Source organism: Limanda limanda, chromosome 2 (genome assembly GCF_963576545.1).
Source record: "Limanda limanda chromosome 2, fLimLim1.1, whole genome shotgun sequence".
Taxonomy (NCBI): Eukaryota; Metazoa; Chordata; class Actinopteri; order Pleuronectiformes; family Pleuronectidae; genus Limanda; species Limanda limanda.
The window spans coordinates 18,054,945-18,079,269 of NC_083637.1; the positions used below are offsets into that span (position 1 = coordinate 18,054,945).

General features: G+C 39.8%; 2 protein-coding genes across 5 annotated transcripts; one reads left to right on the forward strand and one right to left on the reverse strand.

Moving 5' to 3' along the window:
* Positions 1–816: 816 nt before the first annotated feature.
* utp6 (UTP6 small subunit processome component) lies at positions 817–11,764 on the reverse strand. Its single transcript, XM_061093509.1, has 19 exons — positions 11,559–11,764; positions 10,793–10,877; positions 10,655–10,696; positions 10,346–10,438; positions 8,944–8,991; positions 7,395–7,458; positions 7,101–7,219; positions 6,836–6,913; positions 6,643–6,724; positions 6,037–6,118; positions 5,727–5,905; positions 4,356–4,435; positions 4,052–4,129; positions 3,582–3,761; positions 2,582–2,662; positions 2,262–2,371; positions 2,095–2,161; positions 1,782–1,854; positions 817–1,424 (listed from the first exon to the last, which is right to left on the reverse strand). The coding sequence occupies exons 1-19, from the start codon at positions 11,648–11,650 to the stop codon at positions 1,270–1,272; spliced, it is 1,788 nt and encodes a 595-aa protein (XP_060949492.1). The 5' UTR covers positions 11,651–11,764; the 3' UTR covers positions 817–1,269.
* Positions 11,765–13,377: 1,613 nt separating this feature from the next.
* On the forward strand, positions 13,378–24,245 carry suz12b (SUZ12 polycomb repressive complex 2 subunit b). Of its 4 annotated transcripts, none has more exons than XM_061092359.1 (17): positions 13,378–13,695; positions 13,932–14,076; positions 14,621–14,667; positions 14,768–14,832; positions 14,949–15,017; positions 15,220–15,269; positions 15,523–15,608; positions 15,696–15,927; positions 16,188–16,293; positions 16,381–16,486; positions 16,590–16,767; positions 18,807–18,895; positions 19,224–19,367; positions 20,473–20,630; positions 21,173–21,371; positions 21,955–22,049; positions 22,338–24,245. In XM_061092359.1, the coding sequence occupies exons 1-17, from the start codon at positions 13,681–13,683 to the stop codon at positions 22,648–22,650; spliced, it is 2,097 nt and encodes a 698-aa protein (XP_060948342.1). In that variant the 5' UTR covers positions 13,378–13,680; the 3' UTR covers positions 22,651–24,245. The 4 variants fall into 4 exon arrangements, with proteins under 4 accessions (XP_060948342.1, XP_060948358.1, XP_060948350.1 ...); XM_061092375.1 differs by having other exon boundaries at positions 21,955–22,034; XM_061092367.1 differs by having other exon boundaries at positions 18,810–18,895.
* Positions 24,246–24,325: the final 80 nt, after the last annotated feature.

The window sequence follows — 24,325 nt, forward strand, 5'->3', positions numbered from 1 at the left end:
TGTCCAGTGTTCCATCAACTTAGTTCGCTAACTTGCTAAAGGAATCCTAGATAATTTTTTTATTTGCCAAGTCAACCGCCTTAAATCACATTCTTTTCTCTCTTCTTGTTTTCATGTTGGCAATAATTTCTCTTGAAGACTCAATAAAAAATTACAGACCATAATTCCATTGAAACTAGAGTCTGGAGAGCGCAGCTGTGTCTCATATTCCCTAAAAAGGCGATTGATGAATCAATTTAAACACCTTGTCTGTTACTATAAGTACATTCTGTTTAGTCTTGGGAGTGTTTGATAAAACACCTCATATAATCCCTTATTATACAATATGATTGGTTTACTTGTGCATCATCTTCATTTTCAGTGCAACATTAGGATTAATCTATACAGTCAATTTCTGTTAATCCCCATTGCTGTTGGTGCGAGTGCAGTATAAAATAAAACATTAAGTGCCCTTAAAAATTGTAAATATATTTAAATGTTCACAAGCAGTTTTTTTTCAGCTTTCCTACATGTGCAATTACCCTGTAGTATTACTGCTGCTTAATATTTTATAAGGGAACATTTTGTACCATGTATCGCCATGTTTAAATGAGATAATAGGTATCGACTGGATCAATGTGTCATGTGAAATGAGAAGTTTCTTTTGCAGGATAAGAGGTTTTTGTAAGTTTAACTTTAATCTGCTTCTCTCACCTGCTGAGTGATCAGTCATTGGAGACTGCAGCTAATAAGAGCCCTGATTGATTATAGAGAAATTATTGTGTGTATTTTTGTCTAAATGTGTTACTGTCCAAAAAGGTACACAAGACAACGTGCAAGGATGAAACTGTTTTATTTTCATTTTAACAGTCTTCTCAAAATGTCAAATAAACATGGAATTCAATGCAATTAAACTGCACCTCTCTTACACAATGCAAGTTTCCAACATCAGGCCAACGCAGTGTTGTGTACAAAAATGAAAAGCTAAAGTGTATAACACTTCTGATTGATGTTGTGACCACAAAAAGCTTTTCTATCACATCTTTGAACATTTCTTCAAACAATCTACTAAAACCACTGAGGAAGCATTGACTACAAACTTCAGAAACTGCGCCACTGGGTTGGAAATCACAAGCAGACATGACACCAGTTGTCCACAGATAAGAAAAGAGGAGCAACCCCTGTCTGGAAATACGTGCTGCTTCTTCAGCTGACAAAGTTCTACACATGAGTTGTTGGAATCTGAACTCAAAGGCCCTGATCTCGACTAATGGACCTTAACATATGTGGCTACAAGTGTCCAGTCTGCAGGAGAGTGTGTTTGGAAGTGAATCTCTCCACACTTTCGCCCTCCAGGAACTTCATGGCTCTCCAGTGGATCTTGCCGCAGTTCTCTGGCTGCCCGCCGGGTCCCAGCTCCACCTGGATGTACTGCAGCCACAGGTCTTGAATGAAGAAAACAGAAAAAGATTTGAGCTGAAGATGCACAAGGAAGTTCTGATTCAATATTAATGCTTGACAAAAGGGTCTTCAACTTGCCATTTTCCAACTTCTCCCTGGCCTACATACCAGACTAAAACCTTTGTGTTTGTCGCTGTTAAAGAACAACTTGAGTATTTGTCATTGAGATGTATTTATATCTTGAAATCAGATATTTAAATTTTTTTGGGTGCAGTTTTGTTATAAATGGAAAGATTTGTCCTTCATACTTGAATAACAAGATATTGTGAATAAATTGTTTTGACTAACACTACTTCTCCTCTTCGTCTCGTGTTCTTTTAAGACATTGAAACTTCGCTCACCGTCATCTGTTGTGCCGAACTCCTGCAGGGCCCTCTCGTAGCAGTCCCTCAGGCTGTTCATTTTAGGATTCTCCTGCAAGAACAAACAATATTATTGGCTCATCAATCCTAATCATTCAGTCACTGTGTCCTTATAATCAATCATACTTTCGGTGAAATTAATAGAAACCATAAGTCAGTGGCAGGTAAAAGTAAAATAACGAATATTGTTCCAACTCATCATTGTGAATCCGTTAAATTTCTAGAACCTAAAGTTTTTAGAATGAGGGGGAATTTGCATGTTTTCACATGTGGCAACGTTTGATGTACGTACTTGTTCCATCTCGATCTCAATCATCCTCGTGAAAAAAGTCTTGGACAAGGGACGGATTTCCTGTAAGCTACAGAAGAAGAAAAAGGTTTTTAAAATGTGTGTTTCTTTTGTGATAGATATCACTTAAATTAAGGGCAGTAAGAGCAGCAGATGTGGTTCGTGTTTACCTTGTAAAGGTCTTCCTCGCTTTCTTGTAGCCACCAGTGGAGAAGGACCAATCAAGGTAGGAATCCTTCATCTCCATGGCAACAGCTGCCACTACAGACACAAGACCTCTCTGGGAAAAGTCAAGAAAACAAACACTCTCAGTTCGGAAGCCTGAACACTGAGCAGCTAGACCCTGGTCAGGTCTGGCATTAACATCCATCCTGAGAGGTCAGTGATTACAAATACATTACACTGAAGACGCTGTCAAAACATACGAGTTGTAAGGAGAGAGTTCTGAGAGTCAGTGTCAACTTGACAGGGAAGGACTTGGGTGGGCTACCTTAAAGACGGCCTCGGTTTCCTCAGGACTCTTGTTGGCTGTGCTCCACTGAACCAACAGCTGCCACAGTGGTAAACTCTCCTGTCAGAGCAGAAAAGAGAAGATAGAGCTATTAGCCGATTTCTAAACACTATCTTGCTCAGCTGGAGTACAACTGTACTCACTGGAGATTTTTGTTGTCAATGCATTCTCCATTACCTTCAAAGAGTCTTTGTTATTAGAAAGTGCATGAATAAAACCCTTAAGATTAAATTGGACACGTTTTATTTTCTTCATTTAATTATCTCTAATTATCGTGCAACATGGTATCATTTTATTGTCCGACACACAGGACACAAATTAACTCCTTGAGGTTTATACTGTTTCCCAACACTTGAACAGAGTGTTGATCTTGAGAGTAATGTGTGTAATGAGCAACGAGTCGTAATCCTCCTCACACAGCTACTTCTCACAGTCTTATGAAACCCCCACCACGAGCAGCTCGAACCAGCTACTCTGCTCACTACTGCAGAGGCTCTGGGAGCAGAACAAGACAGTTGTAATCACAATCACACAGTATAACACTTGTCAGTTACTGTCCAGCACTGTTAGAGGGAAAGGTTACATTGGTGAACATTTTTTAAATCAGCTTTATTGATGACGACCCTCCAGTACTTTTATGAAATTGTGAAAGAACAATTCAGTCTGGCTTTATATATACAAATAAGGATTCTCTGGGTTTATGTTGGCTGACGGCTGCTTAAGTGCCTGAATAGAGACAAATTGGGCCAAGTAGATGGCCCACTTAACAGTTCTGTGTGTGTGTGTGTGAGTGTGTGTGTGTGTGTGTGTGTGTGTGTTCCAAGGATTATTCTGGAATATAATAAGAGCGTAACTGACGTGTATATGTTATACAATATACACATAAGCAAAGAAACCAATCAAACATGATGTGATTTTGTACAAATTATGTCAAATCAAAGTGAGTGCATGTGCCTGTGTGTGTGGGTGAACTGAGTACCTTGGGATTTACGCGAGTGAGAGCATCCTGGAATAGCCTCGCCATGTCTCCGCTCCCAAGCTGTATGAGCGTCTGCAGACTCAGGCTCCACGTTAACACCGACTGGCTGTAGCGCTCCGTGGCTGCCATGGCAACGCTGGCTGCTTCCTCAGCATCGCCAGATGAGAGCAAGATCTGCAGCTGGTCACATGGGGGGAAAATGAGCGTTTGTTACAACCTTTGGACATCATCATGAAACTTCCAACTTGTCTGTGCTGTCACTATGCTTGGGTCTAGTAACTCTAGCTTGAGATGTCATCACTCTCCTCCTCTTACTAATAACACCCTTTGTTTGAGTGTAGTAAAGTTACGTTGCCTTATGAACTTCAAACAGCTGGACGTCTGTAATAAAACATGTTGACAAGTAGTCTTCAAATGGAGGAAAGACCAAACCCTGCCTAGGTTCTAGTTAAATGAAGAAGTTATCTTACCCAGTTCTTATAGTAAACCTCCTTCAGCAGTGAGGAGTCGTGGGCCCGCTGCAGAACTCCCAGCAGCCTCTCCTGCCTCTGTGAAACAAAACACACAAACAAATATCAGTATTTACACTTTTGATCATCAGACTCCAGAAACACTGACACTTTCCTGCTGTACATTTGCACTTTTTAACTTCAGGAGCAGTCGTATTGACATTGTGAGAATGAAGCAGATTCATTTACCTGCTATGAAAGTAAATGATGTGTAGTATATTATAAAACAATGCAAATACTGTTCAGAGCCAAATCAAAGACTCACCTTTTCCTTCAGCTCTTGGACGTTGGTCTTTCGTTTCTGCCTTTCCAAGCAGAATATTGCGTAGCAAGTCCACATGGGCTCTAGAGCACAAAGCACAGCAGTCGTCTGTTAGACTGACACAACCTGGTGTCAGTGAATACATCAGCAGTGATTTAATAGAGGGCACCTACAGGCATCAGAAAGTCCAACCTAAGATGTTTTAGAACATTTTACACAAAGGAAACGACAGCAGCACAAAACTGAGGGAAGGAAGTTTAGTCCAATTGAGCTCAGGGATTTAGATACTTTCATACAAAAAGGTTTTTTTAAGTAATCCTCTTCTCATTATAACTGTAATCAAGACTTGTTCCTGATTATGGGTAGGGATGGGTATCGTTTGGTTTTTATCCGATACCGGTTCCTAACCGATACTTTTAAAACGATACCGGTGCCTAAACGGTGCCTGAACCGATACTTTTTTCAAAAAAGTGCACAAAACGATGCTTGACTAAGAAAGGCTTTTTTTTTTGCCAAATATATTAACTGTTTAAAGTAGATTATAAATATAAATAAATACAAAACCCTTTTTAACTTAAAACTATGAATAACATAAGAACTCTTAACAAAAGTTTACACTATACTTAAATAAATAAAAATAAATACAAAACACACACACTCTGACTCGTGACTCTGACTTCGGTGCCTGAGCCAAATGAAGACTGAGGGTCGCTTTTCCATCACTCAGAGACCCCCGTGTCTCCGCGGCTGGGGCTGTCGCAGGCAGGCTTCGGCCCGCCTTCGTCCCCTTAAAATGCGGTCGCTTTTATGAAAAATTTCTCGGCGTGGTCTTCGCTCCTCCCGCCCCGAGCCTTTCCAAGCCGACCCGGAGCCGGCCGCGGCGCACTGCCACGGAGAAAATGCGCCCGGCGGAGGGCAGCCAGCGCCGGGGAGAGGTGTCGTGAGGAGATCCCCCCCCCCCCATCACCACCTGCACGGAAGCCCTGACGCACGGGCAGCGCGGAGACATGAGTCTGTCCACCGGCGGCCGTGGTTGCGGGGGCCCGGCGGGAGCCGCCGCTTCCCGTGAAGGAAGGAGCGATACTGTGAGGAGGCGGGACGAGCGGAGACCTCAGTCTTCAATTGGCTCAGGCACCGAAATGAGGCACCGAAATCTTCGTTGCATTTCGGTCCGGGTAGGTACCGGTTGTATTGGAACCGGTTCCATATTGGAACCGGTTCTCGGTACCCAACCCTACTTATGGGTAATTTTCATACTAAGAAACCAGAGTTCCCTGTAGTAAAATTAAAAAGTTTCTAGTCTGTTTGGAAAATGAGCCATAATAACCATTTGCATTTGTTCTCTGTGTGTGTTCGTATGAGTGCTGTTCCTACCAGTGTTAAGGCTCTTGACGCCCTCCTCATAGACCTGGCAGCAGCGCTCCTCTCTGCGGTTGATATCTGATGCTCGGCCTTTGGCAGACGTCAGCTCCTCCCCTGCCCCAGGAGCCTCCAGCTCCCTCTTGGCCATGAAATCCCATGTCAGGCTATCCTCTGTGTAGTTTGTCTGTAAGCTGGAAACAAGGGGAAGGAAGATGGTGTGTTAATCCTTGATGCTGAAGATATATTGGAGTTCAAGAGTGCAGATGTATGTGTGTGGGACAGGGGAGAAAAAGCAGCTATTTTGTAAGTTTAGAAAACTTACTCTTGCAGGATGGAGTCCTGAAGCTCTTTGGTGAAGTCAAAGATGGCTGCGATGGTCAGAAGTGAGATGACAAACTCTGCCTCTGTGGGAGGAAATCATCAGCAACACAAAGATAAGATGAACAGATCCAGGAAAAGGTGTTGCATAAGGACTAGTTTGAGATTTTTGGGAAAAGGAGAAGATTAATGGCACCCTGATGTCTGTATTAAATGCTTAAATCTCAAGCTCCAGCAGCCAGTTATCTTAGAAATAGCAGCAGTAGAGCAATTTGCCAGGTTCAATCCTAATCACCCTACCCGCCACTTAACTTCTCCAGTAAATCAGTGTATTTGAGAATAAAAATAAAGAATCTTCTGGTAAATCAGTAAAAAAAATATATCATCTAATATGTAAACCAGACAGAACATCTGACCCAAGCATTAAATCTGTCCCTCTTTGGTACTTTGGTTTTCAATACTTGGCCCGATGTAACATCTTTCTATCTGTCTGTCTCACAAATATTTTACGAAAGGAACTTTAAACAAGGTTATATTTTTTTTCACTAATAAAACTTTCTGAGCATGTAACTTTTTGCAAAGAATCATAAACCACTTTTAAAAAGCCCACCTTGGATTTTTCCTGTAGCACCTTTGTACACGACCTCAGCCAGTTTTCCGCTCAGGATTTCCGGAGAAAACTCATATTCACCCTAAAGGGAGTGACAGAGCAGATACTCAGGCACTGGATTGTAATATATAATAGAGCGAAAGATTCTGAGTATACATGTTTTTTGAATTTCACACGGTCATGACGCACTCACCAGGTCCATCTCGGCTATCTCCAGCTCTTTCTTCTGCCTCCTCAGTTTCTCACAGTGCAGCAGCTCCATGCGGAAGTACTAGCAAAGAGTTGAAGGAGAAAATTTAAAGGATTTATTTGAAAAATATCAACAATCATCAGTTCGTTTTACAGCTTCTTCATTCAAGAAAACGAGTGGACCACATTTTTACAACAGATTTTCTCATTTAAACTACAAGAGACTGAATCACTTTCAATGTAAAACATGAAAAGTTTTCTTCTTCTACCTCCTTGTAAACCTTCTTGTTGTTTGGGTGGAAGCGCAGGGCCCTCAGAAACAGGTGTCTGGCGCTTTCAGAAGAATTTCTATCCTCCAACTCACTCTTGGCGGCCATGATCCACAGAGCTAAGGAGATCAAATTAGAAACATGAACACTACTTAGGTATACTTTTAGAAGACACTATTATCCAATCTTGTTTTGTAGTATTTTTCCTGAATCACCAAAGATGACAATATACTACATTTAAAAACAATAACCAGCAGTGGAGCCATAAATGTGAGTTAAACAGTTCTTGATTACCTGGTTTGTCCGAGTGGATGGCGAGCATGGACGAGAACACTTTGCTGATCTGGCCCTTAGTGGCCTGAGGGGCGAAACCCAGAAGAGATCCAGATTAGAACCAGGGAATGAGTATGCCATCATGTTTCGGACAACCGTTGAATTGGATGGTGTGCTTTCTACTCCTGTGCTCTAGTTTTTGCGCTGCCATTTTGATTATGTGCTCCATTTTCAACTTATCAATTCCATTATCGCAAAGTTAAAATTTGGAGCAAGGTGAAGAATAAAACATGTAGCTTTGTAAGGTCATGAAAGGACACCACTTATGAATTAAAACTTAAGAGAGAGAGGGAGACCAGTTTGCCATCACATATGACCTCTGGCAGACTGGTTGTTATAATGAAAGTAATAATAATAATAAATATGACCTCTGGCAGACTGGTTGTTATAATGAAAGTAATAATAATTATTATATCAAGGGTTATATAAACAGCTATGTCCCCAGTTTGACTCAAGTTGCAGACATTTGCTGCATGTCACCCCTCCTCTCAACGTATTTTCTATCAGTCTCAACTGTCAAAGTAAAGGTGTACAGATCCAATTAGACATTGAAAATTCCTTCAGAATACGTAAATTTTCACCACTTTCTAACTTTCTGCAAATTTTGGTAAGAAATTGAGCATGTTAAAGCCCTCAAAAAGCCAATTCATTTGCCTGAATAATAATAATAATAATAATAATAAAAATTTTAGGGCTGCAAAGCAGCACTGGGTGGGCCCGAGCACATCCATTTTGAAGCGTTGCATGCTTTTTGTCTGAAAAAACAAAAATAACCAGTTCTGAGAGAGAGAGAGACGTAACCTTTGCAAGACATAAAGTTTCCTTTGATCTAGGAAGACTGAAATCAAAGGATTCATGGTCCATGTATGTCCGCGTTACAGAACATCGTGTTTTAATGGCGTGTAATCAAACTTTGACACCACGCCACGGTCACACCGTGTGATTAAAAAAAAATCTGTCAGTCAGTTTTTATCTCCATCTTGTTGTGATGACACTCATCTCAATTTGAAGTTGATCCGATGAAAACCCTGGTACAAGTGTATCAAAGAAAAAATGTGGAATATGGCCAAAATGGCCACTAAATGCAAAATAGCAGGGTTCCTGTTGTGTTTTTCCAATTGCACCAAGAGACTTTCTGTTTGTCTGGTCATGATACACCTGTATATCGATTTTTGTGAAGATAGGTCAATGGGAACACCTTCCGGGGGTCTCGGGCTGTCTCGGGGGGCACCGTTGAGCCATTTTGCGACGCCCATTGAAAATTCCTTCAGAATATGTAAATTTTCACCACTTTCTAACTTTCTGCAAATTTTGGTAAGAAGTTGAGCATGTTAAAGCCCTCAAAAAGCCAATTCATTTGCCTGAATAATAATAATAATAATAATAATAATAATAATAATAATCCTTACAATTTCAAAAGGGTCTCACCAGACACCTTTGATGTCTGTGCTCGGGCCCTAATGAGAGGTCACAGTGTTTGAGGAGAACCAGTAAATGATGAAGTACTCACCCATTTCTTGCAGAAAGCAACATGTGAGAACCAAAGCTGCACATCGTCCTGTGGGAAACAAAACACGTTACAACTCACTTGGTTGATGATACCTTCATTTATTAACTCGGTAAGAGCAAATATTAAACTTTACATAAAGTAAAATTTCATTGAATCTGTATGTTTTCCCTTGAGAAGGCAAAACACTGGTATAAATTTAAAAAATTAACTTCAGTGCAGCATTAAAAAGTACTTGGTAAATAATGATCCTCAAATGCATTTCAAAACTATGACCTGGGTTTGAAGAGAATAAGTTTGACTAAAACTTAAAGCCAAAGCAGTTAGATTTAGAGGAATTTATTTTATTGTCTTACTTGATTCTCCATCAATTAGCAGAGCAACATGGTAACTGGTTACTTTGTGTGTACTAGGGGTGCAACGATTAGTCGACGTCGTCGACAAAAATCGATGACAGGAATAGTCGCCGACGAATTTACTCATCGATGATTCGTATGTTACGTAATAGCACGTGTTTTTCGTGCCGTGCAGTTGAACTAAACGTCGTTTTACCGGAGGTGCTGATGAAAGCAGCTGAGGAGTGAGCCATCTCGCTTCCTTCCTATCTCTGAAAGTCGCGCATGTGCAATAGCGTCAAAACACGGTCCAATGGCGGCCTCCACTGCAGCAGAATCGCGCACCAGAAAGTAAAAAGTTCGGGAGAACTTCACCCGTAACAGCCCGAAAAAAACTACCTGCAGTATCTGTACAGAGGACCTGCTCTCCATGGAAGCAGGACACGTGCATGTGAGGAGGAGTCACGTGTGACTTCGTAACGGAGACGATGCGGACTCGCCTCGGTCAGATGTTATATATATATATACGTTTATACCTGCGCGCAGGATTCTAGCATCCATTACAAAAATATGGTTTAAACTTTTTATTGACGAGTTTAAAAGCGTTATGTTATCCTATTGCCTGACAAACGTCTTTTTTTAATCAGAATTATTTAGTCAGAAGAAGACTGTAGTTTCGTTTGTTGATGTTTTTATTGCTGTTACTTTCCCTGTCATTTTTGTTAACAGGAAAAATGAATACTTGATTTTTAATTTATTTGTTTTATTAGCACTTTGCCTGTCCTTGCTTTTAAATGGACAAAAATTTGATTTGTCTTTGCTTTTGTGTCAACAGTACCTTTATATGCAACAAAGTTTATTAAAAGAAATTTTTTTTGAATGAAGTATCAATTTTTATTGCCTTTATTTTCAGTCATCATATGCCTCGAACAACCTCAAGCTAAATTTAAAAGCTGTTTGCTAAATAAGAGCAATTGAGAAATTGTGTCATTCATAATCCGATTAGTCGATTAATCGTTTCAATAATCGGTGACTAATTAAGTTAGTTGCAGCCCTAGTGTGTACTGTACCTTCCACTTATTGGTTGCCCTTCTGAAGATGCTGTTTATCCTGTGGATGATGGGGAACTCAATCTCTTCTCTTTTGAACTGGTATCGGATGTGCTGCAAATGAAAGGTAAAGTTAAACAATGAAAGCACCAATGAAAAGGCTACTAGTGCCTGCTGTGCTGTTATGTGCACGTAATAGCACAAGGGCAGTTTACTCGAATATAGTAAATATGAATACTGTACTTTACTTGAATCTAATACACAGTCACTATGAAGTGGAGATAAAGGGATACAATGGTCCCATTTCCACTGTCGCTGAAGCTCACTTACCAGTCTTCTCTTCTTCACCAGCTCCAAAATGTTGATTTCATACTGTAATAAAAAAAGATGTGTAAATAAATATTTTACCATCTAAATTTATCTGATTCAAATCCTGGATGAACAACTTGCAGGCTAGCGCTGCTGTACCTGAATGTAAGCGATAAAGTCTTCTTTCTTTATGATCAACCTGTGGAGCTTGTATTCCATGGCCGTCACTCTCTTGATTATGGATCTAGAAAAATAAACAGAAACATGGTGATCAACTTTGCATCACATACGTCATGGGAACAGATCTAAGGTGAAAGAAACACACTGGAGAGACTGAACTGCATATCCAACTAAGAATATTGGTCCAAGTAATAAGAAGACTTATTTGGGCATGTTCAATACAGAATATTTAGATTGTACAGAATTTATATTAGCCTTTTTTTATTAAGGGCTATTAAAACCTAACGTGGAAAACATGCTGCTGCACTTTTTAAGTATCTACAAATACAGACACAGATGGAGAGCTGGGATTTAAGACTTGAGGCAGAAAATCATCGTGAATTTCTGACGCCATAAAGTCTACAAGTTATTTTATATAAGTTGTCAGATGAAATTTATAGTTGTGGAGATTTTCATTTGAAGATATTTAACATATTGGTATCTCTTCTTTTTAAGTTATTTATTTATATATCTGTTTTAATTAAGACAATTATATCCGCTGTATAGTGATCATATTGTATTTTGATCCTAAATTCAGATCTGGAACTATATAATGTGACAGACCTTCCATATAACACACATTCATAATTAAAACATGTATCCATCGATGTGAAACTGTCTTGTTGGAGGTGGATGTGTTTGTTAGATGTGTGTCAGTGTTGTGTTAGTGGCCTGTGTGTGAAGCCCCCGTTGGATGGTGTGTTACCTGACTTCCTTCTGGGTGAAGAGTCCCACTCTCTCCAGCTGCTCGAGCTCCGGGATCCGCTCCTCGATCCGCTGCTGAACCACCTCCGCCATCTTGTCACGGTTTCAGCTTTGACACGTTACTTCACGATGTTGAAAACGTGTCGGGATCTGCAACTTTACTCTGGGACAGAAGATCTGACGCGACCAGGCTGCTCCTCGGCTGCACACATGGGTGGAAGTTGTTGTCTGAGGAATTTCCGGTTCCGTCTGCTAATGGTTACCGTCGGGAAACACGAGCCGAGTGCGAGTCTCACTCTGGTTGTGCGGACACATTTAGGAACCATCTGTCAGTTTAAAGATATTTTGACTGGTTCTCATAATTTTAAATGTTTTTTTTAGGGTTTAGATTAGGTTTTAGAATAAGGGTTGAAATTAGTTTTAGATGAGAATGAGGTTTGAGGTTTGGGTTTAGTGTAAGGATTGTAATATGACTATGAATGTCCTCACAACTATGCAAATAATTAAAGTCTCTAGGAAGTTCATGTTCCTGCTCTGTTTGTAAAAACCTGTTAGACAAACTAGTTGGCTGTTGACACTGTAAATATATTCTGTTTATAGTATTACTATCTGTTATTTTTCTTGTGTTCAAGCCATTTTTCATTTTTATAACTTTATTCATTTTCTAACGGTTACTATGAACCTTTGCTATAATAACACTGCAAATTTCCCTGCATTAGGATTATAAATGATTATATTTAATGAAAATATTATTGGTTTTTGTATCTCTTACATAGTTACTTAGTTTTCTAATTTAACTAAATTCCCAGTTATGGGAAATAACTTCACTGCTGTGGAAATATATTTGAAGAATTTATAGGGCCAGATTGATTTCGTCTTGAGTTAAAAACTACATTTTTATAAAGTTTTTCCATTAGCAGGTCCCATACTGATGTACACTGCAATATGTTCATGTCAGAGGTGGAAAGTACTTCACCTCAGTAGTTTCGAAAATTAACTTTAATTGAGAATTTACATTTTACTCTTCTTCATTTTTCTAGTCCACTATACATTTCAGACTGACTTTCTTTCACTGTACTACATTTATACAACCGTAGTTACTTTCCAGATAATTATTTTTGCATGAGTAGATCATAAACTATGATACACTATTAAAGATACAAACTACAAACTATGTAAAGTTGCTCAAATAGATTAAGAAATTGCATCGTTTCAACCACTTCACATAAATAAAAAGTGAGGTAAGGTAACGAACAATTCATTTAAATGATATGCTTTAGCTGAACATATTGAATTAAGTATAAGTATGATATAAAGAATAGGACAACAAAATATTATTATATGATTTATTTGTACAGCATTCTATCTTAACAAAGTCACAAAGTGCTTCATAAGAGGATACAGCAAGAACCAAGTTAGATATAAATTAAATAAAAAATTGTTATATTATATGAATATATAAAGTCTAAAGATGACACAATTGCTTAATGCTTTCTAAAAATCACTGGGTCACAGAGAGAGAATAACACATACTTCTCAGCTCTTTACTTTGTGTGTCTTTACTGTATTTAGTGGTGATCACATAGATGTAAAGGTCCATCTTCATCAGATAGACTGTGATGAAGATGAGAGTCACATGGATTGTGTTCACAGCACGAGTGTGGCTGTGAGAATTCCTCTGCTCTGCAGACTCCTCTCGATGTGGACACTGATCAACTCGATTTCCCGCAAAATCGCAGAAAGCAAGAGCGGGTTGTGTGTCATCTCCGGAGCTGAGGGGCCAATCACAGCACAGCATTCTCTAAGCGCGTCTCCCATTGGTCGACAGCAGACTACAGCTCTGTTGTTCAGTACAAATTGAAGAGAACCACTTCGACAATAAATTACAGATAAAGAATCCACAAATTGATCCAAAGAGACTCCCAGCCCCGCTGACATCAGGCGGTGTCCGGGACAGCTGCTTGCGAGGGGGCCTCGGGCGCACGGAGGTTTGTTTTCGGGTGCACCATGCTAGCTGTGCTAGCTGTGCTAGCTCACTGAGCAGCGTCTCCTCCTTCATCTCCATGGGTCTGTGCTGGTGAGGCTGCCAGGCTTGTGCTGGAGGCAGCGAGGCTGACAAATTAATGCCATCAGCCAGGGTGCGTTTCCTTTATTTGTGTCCCACATTTACTACATGTCATCTTTAAAAAGTTTTACAATCATTTGTTAAATTTAACAAATGGATACTAAGCTATAACACCATGGTCGCTAGCATGTTAGCATTGTGCTTCTAGCTGAGCGAGCTAGCCCGACAGCTAACGCGAGTGTTTGCTAAGCTAACTTGTTGTGTTGTGTTGTGTTCCCTGTGTGTGATCGTGTGTTGTGTCGCACGCAGAGCTCAGGTCCTACTATGAGTGGGGCGAGTTGCAAAGCTAACGGCGCCGTGTACCCCGCCTCGTCAGCGATGATGAATGCTGTGAAGAAGCCGAAGATGGAGCAGATCCAGGCCGACCGGGAGCTCTTCCTACAGGCCTTTGAAAGTGAGAGTTCACCCCAATACTTTGTTACGTAACTTTTCTGTTTTGGTAACGTGAGACACGCTTCTCCGGGCTGTCACTGAACATTTGGACACTCGCTGAACTTTCCTATCACTTATTTTGTTTTCAATATCTGGTTTTGGAAGAGAGGCCTCTCCAGTTTCTGTTATGACGACAGGTCCATCACGTAACTGTATTTATATAAACGTGATCAGACTAAAGGGCCCAATGGAGAGACAAGTGCTGTAAATTACCTGCTTAGATTGTCAGGTTTAGTGTTTGTTTTGACACCTGTTAACAGGCCTTGTGTTGTCATGTGCTTTAAATCATTTGGCTTAATTTCTCAGATGAAATAAAGGAGTTATTATTATTTTGATAGTGTTATTTATTTCTTGTGATAGTATTCACATGTTATTGTACAGTATCGTATTTTATCCCAGTAGTTTGCTCTTTGTCTCTGATAAATTGCATGAAGAGAGATTTGGATGGACAGTTGTGTTTTTGTGTTTTAAATTTAAATGTCATAACACCTGTTTTCTATTTTCAGAACCCACACAGATATACAGATTTCTTCGCACAAGGAACTTGATTGCAGTAAGTCATATATTCAAATATCTATTTTCAGTGTCAATTTACCAACCAACCTCCTGACTTTAAAGTATTAATTTAATTGTTTCTCTTTCACCCCTTTTAGCCCATATTTTTGCACAGGACGCTCACCTTCATGTCTCACAGAAACGGTCGAACAAATGCCAAGAGGTGTGTTTTTAGCTGACCTATATGGATAGGAATCATTGTGTTCCACCAACCAACTTTTGAATTATTGACTCATTTGGAACCTGCGTCCTTTTTTTTCTTCTAATCCTTCCATCCAGGAAAACATTCAAAGTGGATGATATGTTGCAAATAGTGGAGAAGATGAAGGGAGAGCAGGATTCTCCAAGGTAACAGATCTGCAAAAGTAGATGTTATGCCATTTTATTACTGGATAGCTTTTACAATAAAAAATACCAGTGAAACTATTTATTTCTCTTAAATGCATGTTTGGAGTATAAGTGCTGTTCAGATTTTTTTATTCAACACTTGATTTATATTTGTTTTATAAATCCCAATTTCACCTGTGTACTTTCCTTTTGGCTCCTTTAGCTTGTCTTCACATTTACAGTTAACCTTCACTGGGTTCTTCCATAAGGATGGTAAGCAGAGTTCACTCCTCTTTAGGTGCTTGTGTTGAGTAGATCTTTGAAAAGAGAAACGAATGCATAGAAAACCAGCTGACATTATTTTTCCGATAGTCATATTTTGGCATTCCTCATCAGGTATTAATGCAATAATCAGTTATTGAGAGTAATCACTTGCATGCTAAACATTTGTGTAGAGACAGGCCTTTCTTTCCTCAGCAGCAATGTTGACAAAATGATTGATGCCAACCTCTTCTTTCCAACACAGAAAAGCCATCTCAGGTTTCAGAAAATGAACAGAATTCTGTGTCCTTAGAGGTGCTACTTGTCAAAGTCTGCCATAAAAAACGCAAGGTATAGTAAAATGTCAGTTACCCATTCTAGTAGAAATTAATTTAATCGTCTGTTACTTACTTCTGGTTATGCTTGTTTTCTTTTCAGGATGTCAGCTGTCCAATAAAACAAGTGCCTACAGGTAAAAAGCAGGTGCCTTTGAATCCTGACAGTAACCAAACCAAGCCTGGCTCCTACCCGTCCTTGCTGGTCTCCAGCAACGAGTTTGAGCCCAGTAATAGCCACATGGTGAAGTCCTATTCACTCCTGTTCAGGGTGTCGTGCACGGGGAGGAGGGAGACTAATGGTCTGGTCAATGGAGAAGCCAACGAAAACATTGGTATGAAGTCCACATCAAAGTCTTCAGTGTTATTGTTTTTGACCAAGTAGCCTTTGAACTGGTGGGAGCAAATGGGATGCACCAAAAGATAGACAATTAAGAAGCAGAACTATGCCACTAAATGCTGCTGGTTGCTGGTCTTTCTCAGGGAGTGTCATCTAAAATGATATGTTCGATGTGTCTGAAATGATGGCTAGTAGAATAATGCATTTTCTTACTGTGTTTTTACTATACTTAATAAGCTTGATTTCTGTGCACAGATGTAACGGATACTCCTAGTAGAAAGAAAAGAACTTCATCTCATAGAGAAGATGGAGAGACCACAGAGACATATGTTGCACAGATGACTGTCTTTGATAAGAATAGGTAAGGCTTTGTGATTTTAAATGTAGTTTTTTCTGCTGTTCCTTTGACTATATCTCTTATCAATGGACTGTGGTTTGTCCTCTGCAGGAGATTGCAGCTGCTGGATGGGGAGTATGAGGTGTCGATGCAGGGGATGGAGGACAGCCCTGTGAGCAAAAAGCAGGCCACATGGGAAACCATTCTTGATGGCAAGGTAAGACAAATGTGTCTACAAGGACTTTGTGTCCTCATTTGTTATGTTCTTATTTTTCATAACCTCTTTTCACTGACCGTTCCACTGTATCACTGTCCCACAGAGACTGCCACCATTTGAGACATTTTCTCAGGGACCCACATTGCAGTTCACACTGCGTTGGACAGGGGATGCCAGTGGAAAGTCCACTGCCCCTGTCGCAAAACCCCTCGCCACCCGCAACTCGGACAGCTCCACCCCCATGGAGACCCGGACCAGCAATCACCGAGCTGCACTCATGAGTAAGTAAAGAATAATAAACGCCATAGAATATTCAAAATATTCTTTCTAAACCTAACCCTTTTTTGAGAAATCCGCAGTTTTTTGGAGGATTTCTATCAAATATCGTGAGAGGGACTTTTCTTTTTTACAAAATCCTTTTAGTTAAATTTAATTTATGAACAGGAGGCAGAAAACCTGATTTTAAATGATAGTTAATGTGGAGAGGGCATAACAAGTTTACCATTCCACTTTCTGCCTTTATTAAATTTACTTTAAAACTTTTTAAAGTGAACACTAAACAACAGAAACAAAGATTTAGGTAATGCCGGATTTGAGGTAAACTGAATGACTTGTGTTTTTTTGCCCACTCTGATAATTGTGTGGGGCAGTCTATTTGTGACTGAATATGAAAATGTACTCTGAGTCATAACTGAATTCCCCTCAGACATGTGCTTCACTTCATAAATGTGCTTGCAACTTCAAATGTAAATGTCATGTTAGAAAAAAGATTCCTCTCCTTTGTATACTTTTCTATGACTATTTATGAATTTCCAGCAAAAGGCTGCATACAGCATGTTACCACCATAACACATTGTTATTTGTTTTAACTCTATCCAGGCTGTATGAGTTGCCCAGCAGAATTTTATGTCTAATAAATGTGAGAGTCAAGCTTTTCTTCAGCTCCCATGATGGTCCTTAATGAACACTTTCAAATAGGGGTGTAACGATTCATTTTAACTTCGATTCGAATCACGATTCATGGTTGCCTTATCGATTCAAGGACGATCTTGCTTAATTTAGAACTATTCAGTGACTTGAAATCGATTCAGTAACTTTACTGGACAGTGCAGGCAAAGTTTCCAAGATCCCTGTTGTTTCTTGTAAGGAAATCAGGTTTAAATTATGGATAGTATAAACAAGCAAACAACAATTAATGGGAAATGTATTAACCTTTTATTTGAATCAAGTGCAACCATTTTCAATGTAAACATTACACAATAAAGTGCAACCACTTGCTACTTCTGCTGTTTTCAACATAAAAATAATACAGTATCAAAAATAAAGTGCAACCAACATTTCTTAAGTTTGAATTAACAGTAGGTTTACCTGCTACTTCTGCTGTTGTTTTCAACATAAAAAGAGTACAATAGTAATACCAAAAATAAAGTGCAACCAACATTCTTCAGGTTGAATTAACAGTGGGTTTACCTGCTACTTCTGCTGTTGCAGAGGTTTTCAACATAAAGAGTACAATAATAAAGTGCAACCAACTTCTTTTCAGGTTAAATGAGCAGTGGTTGAACCTGCTACTACTCTAATTTTAATAAACAAACAGCAGTGCACTAATATTTAACAAAAGATGTATGGATCGCAGGAATATAAATCGATTAATCGATTTTAGTGGATGAATCGTTACACCCCTACTTTTAAACTATTTAACTACAAAACAAGATTAAAAATTCATCACTGAGGCAATGTTGTCATCATATTGCAGCAAAAAATAGCACATCAGCAGAAGTGTTATTGTGGTGGGAATGAAACAAGGTTTTCATGCTCCCCTTAAAGAGACAATACACTTGTATACTAAATTTTCCATAAGGGTTTGATAACATGTTGTAACACCTTTTTAGAATTGCCCTCCGTGGGCGAATAAAGTTGATTTGAACAGCTGACTGATATGTTTGTATTGGATATCTAATACTTCCTAATCCCAGTATTGACAACGGCCCCCTGAAATTGCATGTCTTTTTTCCATTTGCCAAATAATGCGCTATCATTGCAACCCTATTTAAAATGTTCTGTTATGTGTGAACAGAGCTTTTATTGCACATTTACATATCCTGTTCATGACCTACACTCTGTTTTAATGCAAAAAAAACCTCATCAATGTAACAGGTAAATGAAGCCAGCATGTGATCGATTCTACGTCTGAAAAGTACTTGATGTTATTGGAAAACAACGCAATACAATTTCATAACTGTTGAATGCATTAAATCCAAAGATTATTTGTTATTTTGTGAATCTTCAATGATTAACTTCTGTCATCTGTTTCCATCAGCAGTGAAAGAGTCAGTCAGCACAGACATTCAGACGAGGAAAGAGCAGGTCCAGTGTGATCCGCGGCAGAAGCTACGGATATTTTATCAGGTAAACCACACAATAGTGAGGGATAAATGATGGGACTGGGACACTGGTTTACAACAAGCCTTTGGTGAGGGGGCGGTGTTTTTTTTTATGCTGGAGTTACTGTTGCAGATGAATTTTAACTGCTTTTAAATTTCTTTCATTAAGACTTTGATATAGTAAATAAATCCTAGCTTACATTATGAACAGTTTTGACTGTCAGGGTTTAGTTTCCAGATGTGACAGTAATTTGAATACTATGTAGCACTGTCAGAATCACCCATTCATTCACAGACTGTAGGTTATTGCACAGTTACTAAGGTAGTTACTAATGTGATCTGTTCTCGCTCAGTTCCTGTACAACAACAACACACGGCAGCAGACTGAGGCGAGGGACGATCTGCACTGTCCCTGGTGTACGCTCAACTGCAGCAAGCTCTACAGCCTGCTCAAACACCTCAAACTCTCCCACTCCCGCTTCATCTTCAACTACGTGGTAAGGGACACTGTGTGTATCTGTGGTTTCGTAGCAGAGCTTGAAGAGCGTTTGGAATTTGTACACGAAACTTCAAAATCACTGTTTTTTTTTTCTTGTAGTGAAGTGGTGCCTTTTGGATATTTTACTCGGGAAATGCTGTATGTTGTCCTTGTGACTCTTTTAAGTGCATTTTGTACGTCTTTGTTAAGGGAAATATTATTGTCTCAACTTGCTATTATACCTTACTCTGTATAACATGACTCTATTCAGGACTGGAACGTTTGTTTTATCGGGGCCTTGCCAGTTGATTGGGAGTTTTTTTTGGGGGGACAGGGATGGTTGTTGTGGTTGTTGAGGGTTTTCTGTGGATAACGGGATGATTGAAGTACAAGTGTCATTTCCTCTGCTCCCTGTACAGACCATCTACAGTTTAATGGGGTTCACTGGGTGGAGCTCCTTGGTCAACTAACTTTTTACGTAAAAATTGTGGTGACGGAAATTGCAATTGACGCAAGAATGTCAAAGCAAATTAATGGTAATATGTTTGAAGAGTTTGTAAAAACTTCTGAAGTAGAAGGTAGTAAATAATATGATTTCCTTTAAACCTTTAGATACAAATTGAAATGCTTACACTGTCACTAGATCTTTTTAAATTTTAAAGTGAGCCGAGTGAGGGCCTTGCTTGGGAAAAAAGGTTTTTGAACTTGTGTCAGGCCTTTTGGGCAGAGCTGCAGTGTGGTCATGTTTTGTTGCACACTGCGAAGAGAAGAGGTTGACGAGTTCAAACTTTTTATGGGATGCAGCTAAAATAATCTGTCAAACCGAAAAGGGCAAGTTATGTTTTAGGTCTTGGAAATGTTGTCTTTTCCCTCCTATTTTGTAAGACACCGTCAGTTCGCTGTTAATCTCCTTCCCTCCCTCGCCCTTTGACAGCATCCAGGGAGCACCTCTTACTCCTCTGTCTGAACAAACACTTAAATTCAAAGAATGTCATCGCTTTCCCTCTGAGAAATCTCACATTTAACGTTGACACCCAGTGCCATGTTGAGCAGAAGCAGGCCCTCTTTGTTTCAGCTGAATCTAATACCCTGTAAAATTGTATTTATCTTTTTTCCCTCCGCAGCCTGACCCCAAAGGAGCAAGGATAGACGTGTCTATCAATGAGTGCTATGACGGCTCATATGTTGGCAACCCTCAGGACATCCACAGCCAGCCAGGCTTTGCTTTCAGCCGCAACGGCCCGGTCAAGAGGACTGCTGTCACTCACATACTGGTCTGCAGGTAAACATGGTTCCTCTGTACAACAGCAGTGTTCATGTTCAAAGATGCTGCCTGTCAGAAAATGTAATTACCTTTTTAATAGGCTTTTCATTCAGTTTTGTGTGGTGATTAATTGTTTATCAGCTGAATTAACTTTTAAGAAGTGTTCGGGGACCCCGAATAGATTGGCTCTTTTCATCTCTTATCAAAGAAGCTTCTTCAGTTCCGTTCAACAGATCTTGTTAGTAAAGAGAAGCTTCATATCTCCTGCCCCTGAGTTATCTCGAGCCTGATTATGAAAAGGTATCCGGGGTATGTTGAGATCGCTTCGTAGTACAGGCCACAGGGGCTGCCACACTGAATGCCCTGTCACCACGGGTCCTCAGGCTGGTTCAAGGGATGAAGACCAGAACTGTATCTGATGATTGTAGGTTGATGGAGTGTAGGGCAGTCGTATGTAATATTTATTAAAAAAATGTCAAAATATAATGATTTGAATTCCACTGAAGTGTGTGTGTGTGTGTGTAATAATATGTAGGATTTGTTTTCTCCCCTTCCTCTAGGCCCAAGAGGACCAAACCAAGTCTGTCAGAGTTCCTGGAAACCGAGGACGGAGAGTTGGAGCAGCAGAGGACCTACGTCAGCGGACACAACCGCCTCTACTTCCACAGTGACAGCTGCATGCCCCTGCGGCCCCAGGAGATGGAGGTGGACAGCGAGGATGAGAGAGATCCAGAGTGGCTCAGGGAGAAGACTGCCACAGTGAGAAGCCATTACCTAACTCATTGTGGCTGGTTTCAGTGTTGAATCGAAATGGAGAAAAAAAAGCACAATTCATGGAATCTCCCTCACAGGTCTAGAAAGTTGCCAAAGAGGACATCTCTGTATCAATGCTGCAGCAGTTGATGGAGTTACTAAAGAGACAAGTGGTGATATCTGACAGGGAAATGGTGGTTTGAATTTTAAATGATCAGTGGATGATTAATTAGACATACTAAATATTTTTGTGTGCAACTGGTTCTGAAGATCCTATAGAAAAAATGTAAGAGTAGCGGGAAAAAATAAAGCTTTGTTGTTCGGATCCCCCTGGCAAAAAAAGAGTCAAAACATTTGGGTCACTCCGGTTCCTCATAAATCAATAACTTCAGATGCTGGAAGCAAAAACTGTTGCCAACACTGAACTCTACCTCAGCTTTCTCCTACACCCTTACATAACATTTTTGGATCAGGAAAAAAACTGAAAATGCTTCTTTAGTTCTGTGTTGCTACACTGGCTGAGATCATATTGTATCAAGCAGTTAAATATTTAATATAAAGGTCTTTTTTGTCTTCTCTTTTTTTACAGCAACTGGATGAGTTCACGGATGTGAACGAGGGAGAGAAGGAGGTGATGAAGCTGTGGAACCTTCATGTCATGAAGCACGGGTACGTGGTTTCAAAGTCAGTCAAAGTTTTTTATTTCACCAAAAATAATAATTGTGTTTATGTATTATGCTTGTACTTAAATGATGAAGAGAATTTGTTGAACTGTTATCAATTATTTATTTAAAGTGCTGTAATTCTTGGTCATTTACATGTTAACAAAACTCGATTCAATGTTAAAAATATGCATTATTTGTATTACTCTGTGCTGTAGTACCTTATTAAGTCAAGAACATTTACAAATTGTCTCAAAGTGAATTAAGTCAAATATACAAAATTGGTACTGTCCCCTTACTTCCCTTGCAGTTTCATAGCAGACAACCAGATGAACCAGGCGATCAAGGCCTTTGTGGAAAACCGCGGTGCTCACATCATTCGCCGCAACCTCTGCCGCAACTTCCTCCTGCATCTAGTCAGCATGCATGACTTCAACCTGGTGAGCACCGCCACTATCGACCGTGCCATGGCCCAACTGCGGCAGATCCAGGAAGAGCTGCCCGACACGGCGGAGGAGGAGGCGGACCTGACTCTGGTATCAGCAGGAGCCTGCAACGGTATAGCTGTCACCTCCAGTGGGGGGAAGCAGGGCAAGAGGACAAAAAGCGCGCTAACGGACTGATGCAGGCTGGATGGATGGAACAATGATTGTCACATTTTTTTATTTCTTTTCTTCTTCAATGAACATTACCAACCCTATGGTGCTTAGATAGGTGGGCGAACTGGTCAGTGGAGGATCTGACCTAAAGCATACCAGTATACAAGGTAAACAAGTTTTTGGAACTTGAACTGAACCAAATATGAACAATATGAAAGTGAATCACCGACCCCTACACAAGCAGGAGTGTGAGGACTGGATGGTGCAAGTTGAACCTACTTAATATGCATTTTGTAGGAGCCACTGAAGTTTCTGTGTTTGGATGAGAGAGAACAAACTGAGAATCCTCTCTGACGCGTGAGACGGCCTTTGGTATGTCCGTGTTGTAGACAACTGTATCATGCGTACAGTTAAAACTGTACCGGTAACATTGTCTGGATTATTTGTACACATACACAATAACCTTGTTGAAAACGTATCCTTTTAGCTGATTATTTTAGCACTTGGTGTTTGTATTTAGAAAGCTTACATTGAAATTGTCTTTTTTTTTTTCTCTTTTTTTTTTTAAATCATGCTGCGCCAAATGTTGAATGCAGCATTTCCACTGTCAAGAGTGGAGAACAGTTAGTGGATTTGATTTCACTATTGTGAATGACGTTTTTAAAGGTTATACGGTTAAAGAGAACATAACGGTAACTTGGCTTCATTTCTAGGGTATATAAAGTCTGTAAAGCTCGTGTTAGGACCCCCAGATGCATTGTGGGTTTTGCTGGTAGGCTGCCATGACAATAGTGTTATACCGTGAGCTTGGATTCTGGACAACAGAATAAATTCAGATTCTGTGTCCAGGCTAAACTCCCACTTTATAACCCCAAAGCCGTTTTGGCCTGCATTGATAATAGCTCAAGGAAAGCCAGGGAAATTAACTTTTCTAAAACTTTCTTTTTTCCTAAGACTTACTGAAACAACCAGCAGCACCATAACCACACGTATGGTGGAGTGTGCATATCACTGAAGGTATAAAAGTCAACAGTTTTCTGATTAAGTCGCCACCTGTAGTTTCTTTTTACATTGAGGTTTTTAAACTTCACAGAATCAGTAGCTGATTGACAGGCATGTATTCAGGATATAACATCAAATGTTCAGCTGTGTCCTGTTCTGAGTTCGATAATTCTCACATTGCAATTTCTTCTCTCAAAGCAATATGCTGTTTATTGGATGAGTGGTCTTCAGGTCCACATCACTTGTCTGTTAGTTCCAGTTGATGCCAAAGGGGAAAATGTTAACCAGTTTTAGTTCTGTGTATTTTATTTAGTATTTTCCTTTTTGTTCATTTCAAAACCAGTTTGTCAAAAGAAAGCAGCAGTTGTGTCTTGTAGTGTGCACATAAACCGGCCATCATCGTCATCATGCATTTTTTCATCAGACTTCCCTCATGGACAACCAAATCAACTATTTTCTTTTTCCTCCCTCCACTACTAGTAGAGGGTTTTTGTGATCATCTGGAAAAGGGAGACATATTCACCATTATTATCAAACACCCTGTTTTAAAATTGTGAACTGTACACTCTGGCTAAAGGGGTTTTTATATTTAAAGAAATAAAATACATTTGACCTTATTTGTGATTGATTTCTGGACATGAGCCATCACTACAATCTTTCAGTTCTGTCTCCTCTACCTTGTTATTTCTGTCTGAAT

Excerpts from the sequence above, each read along its gene's own strand:
- utp6 (XM_061093509.1), bottom strand. The coding sequence starts at position 11,650 with ATGGCGGAGGTGGTTCAGCAGCGGATCGAGGAGCGGATCCCGGAGCTC. Across the intron at positions 6,914-7,100 it reads ACAAGAAGGTTTACAAGGAG|TACTTCCGCATGGAGCTGCT; the intron begins GTAGAAGAAGAA and ends ACTCTTTGCTAG. Across the intron at positions 4,130-4,355 it reads TCCAAGAGCTGAAGGAAAAG|AGGCAGGAGAGGCTGCTGGG; the intron begins GTGAGTCTTTGA and ends TTTGTTTCACAG.
- suz12b (XM_061092359.1), top strand. Across the intron at positions 15,609-15,695 it reads TCTGCCATAAAAAACGCAAG|GATGTCAGCTGTCCAATAAA; the intron begins GTATAGTAAAAT and ends TTTTCTTTTCAG. Across the intron at positions 18,896-19,223 it reads AGCTACGGATATTTTATCAG|TTCCTGTACAACAACAACAC; the intron begins GTAAACCACACA and ends GTTCTCGCTCAG.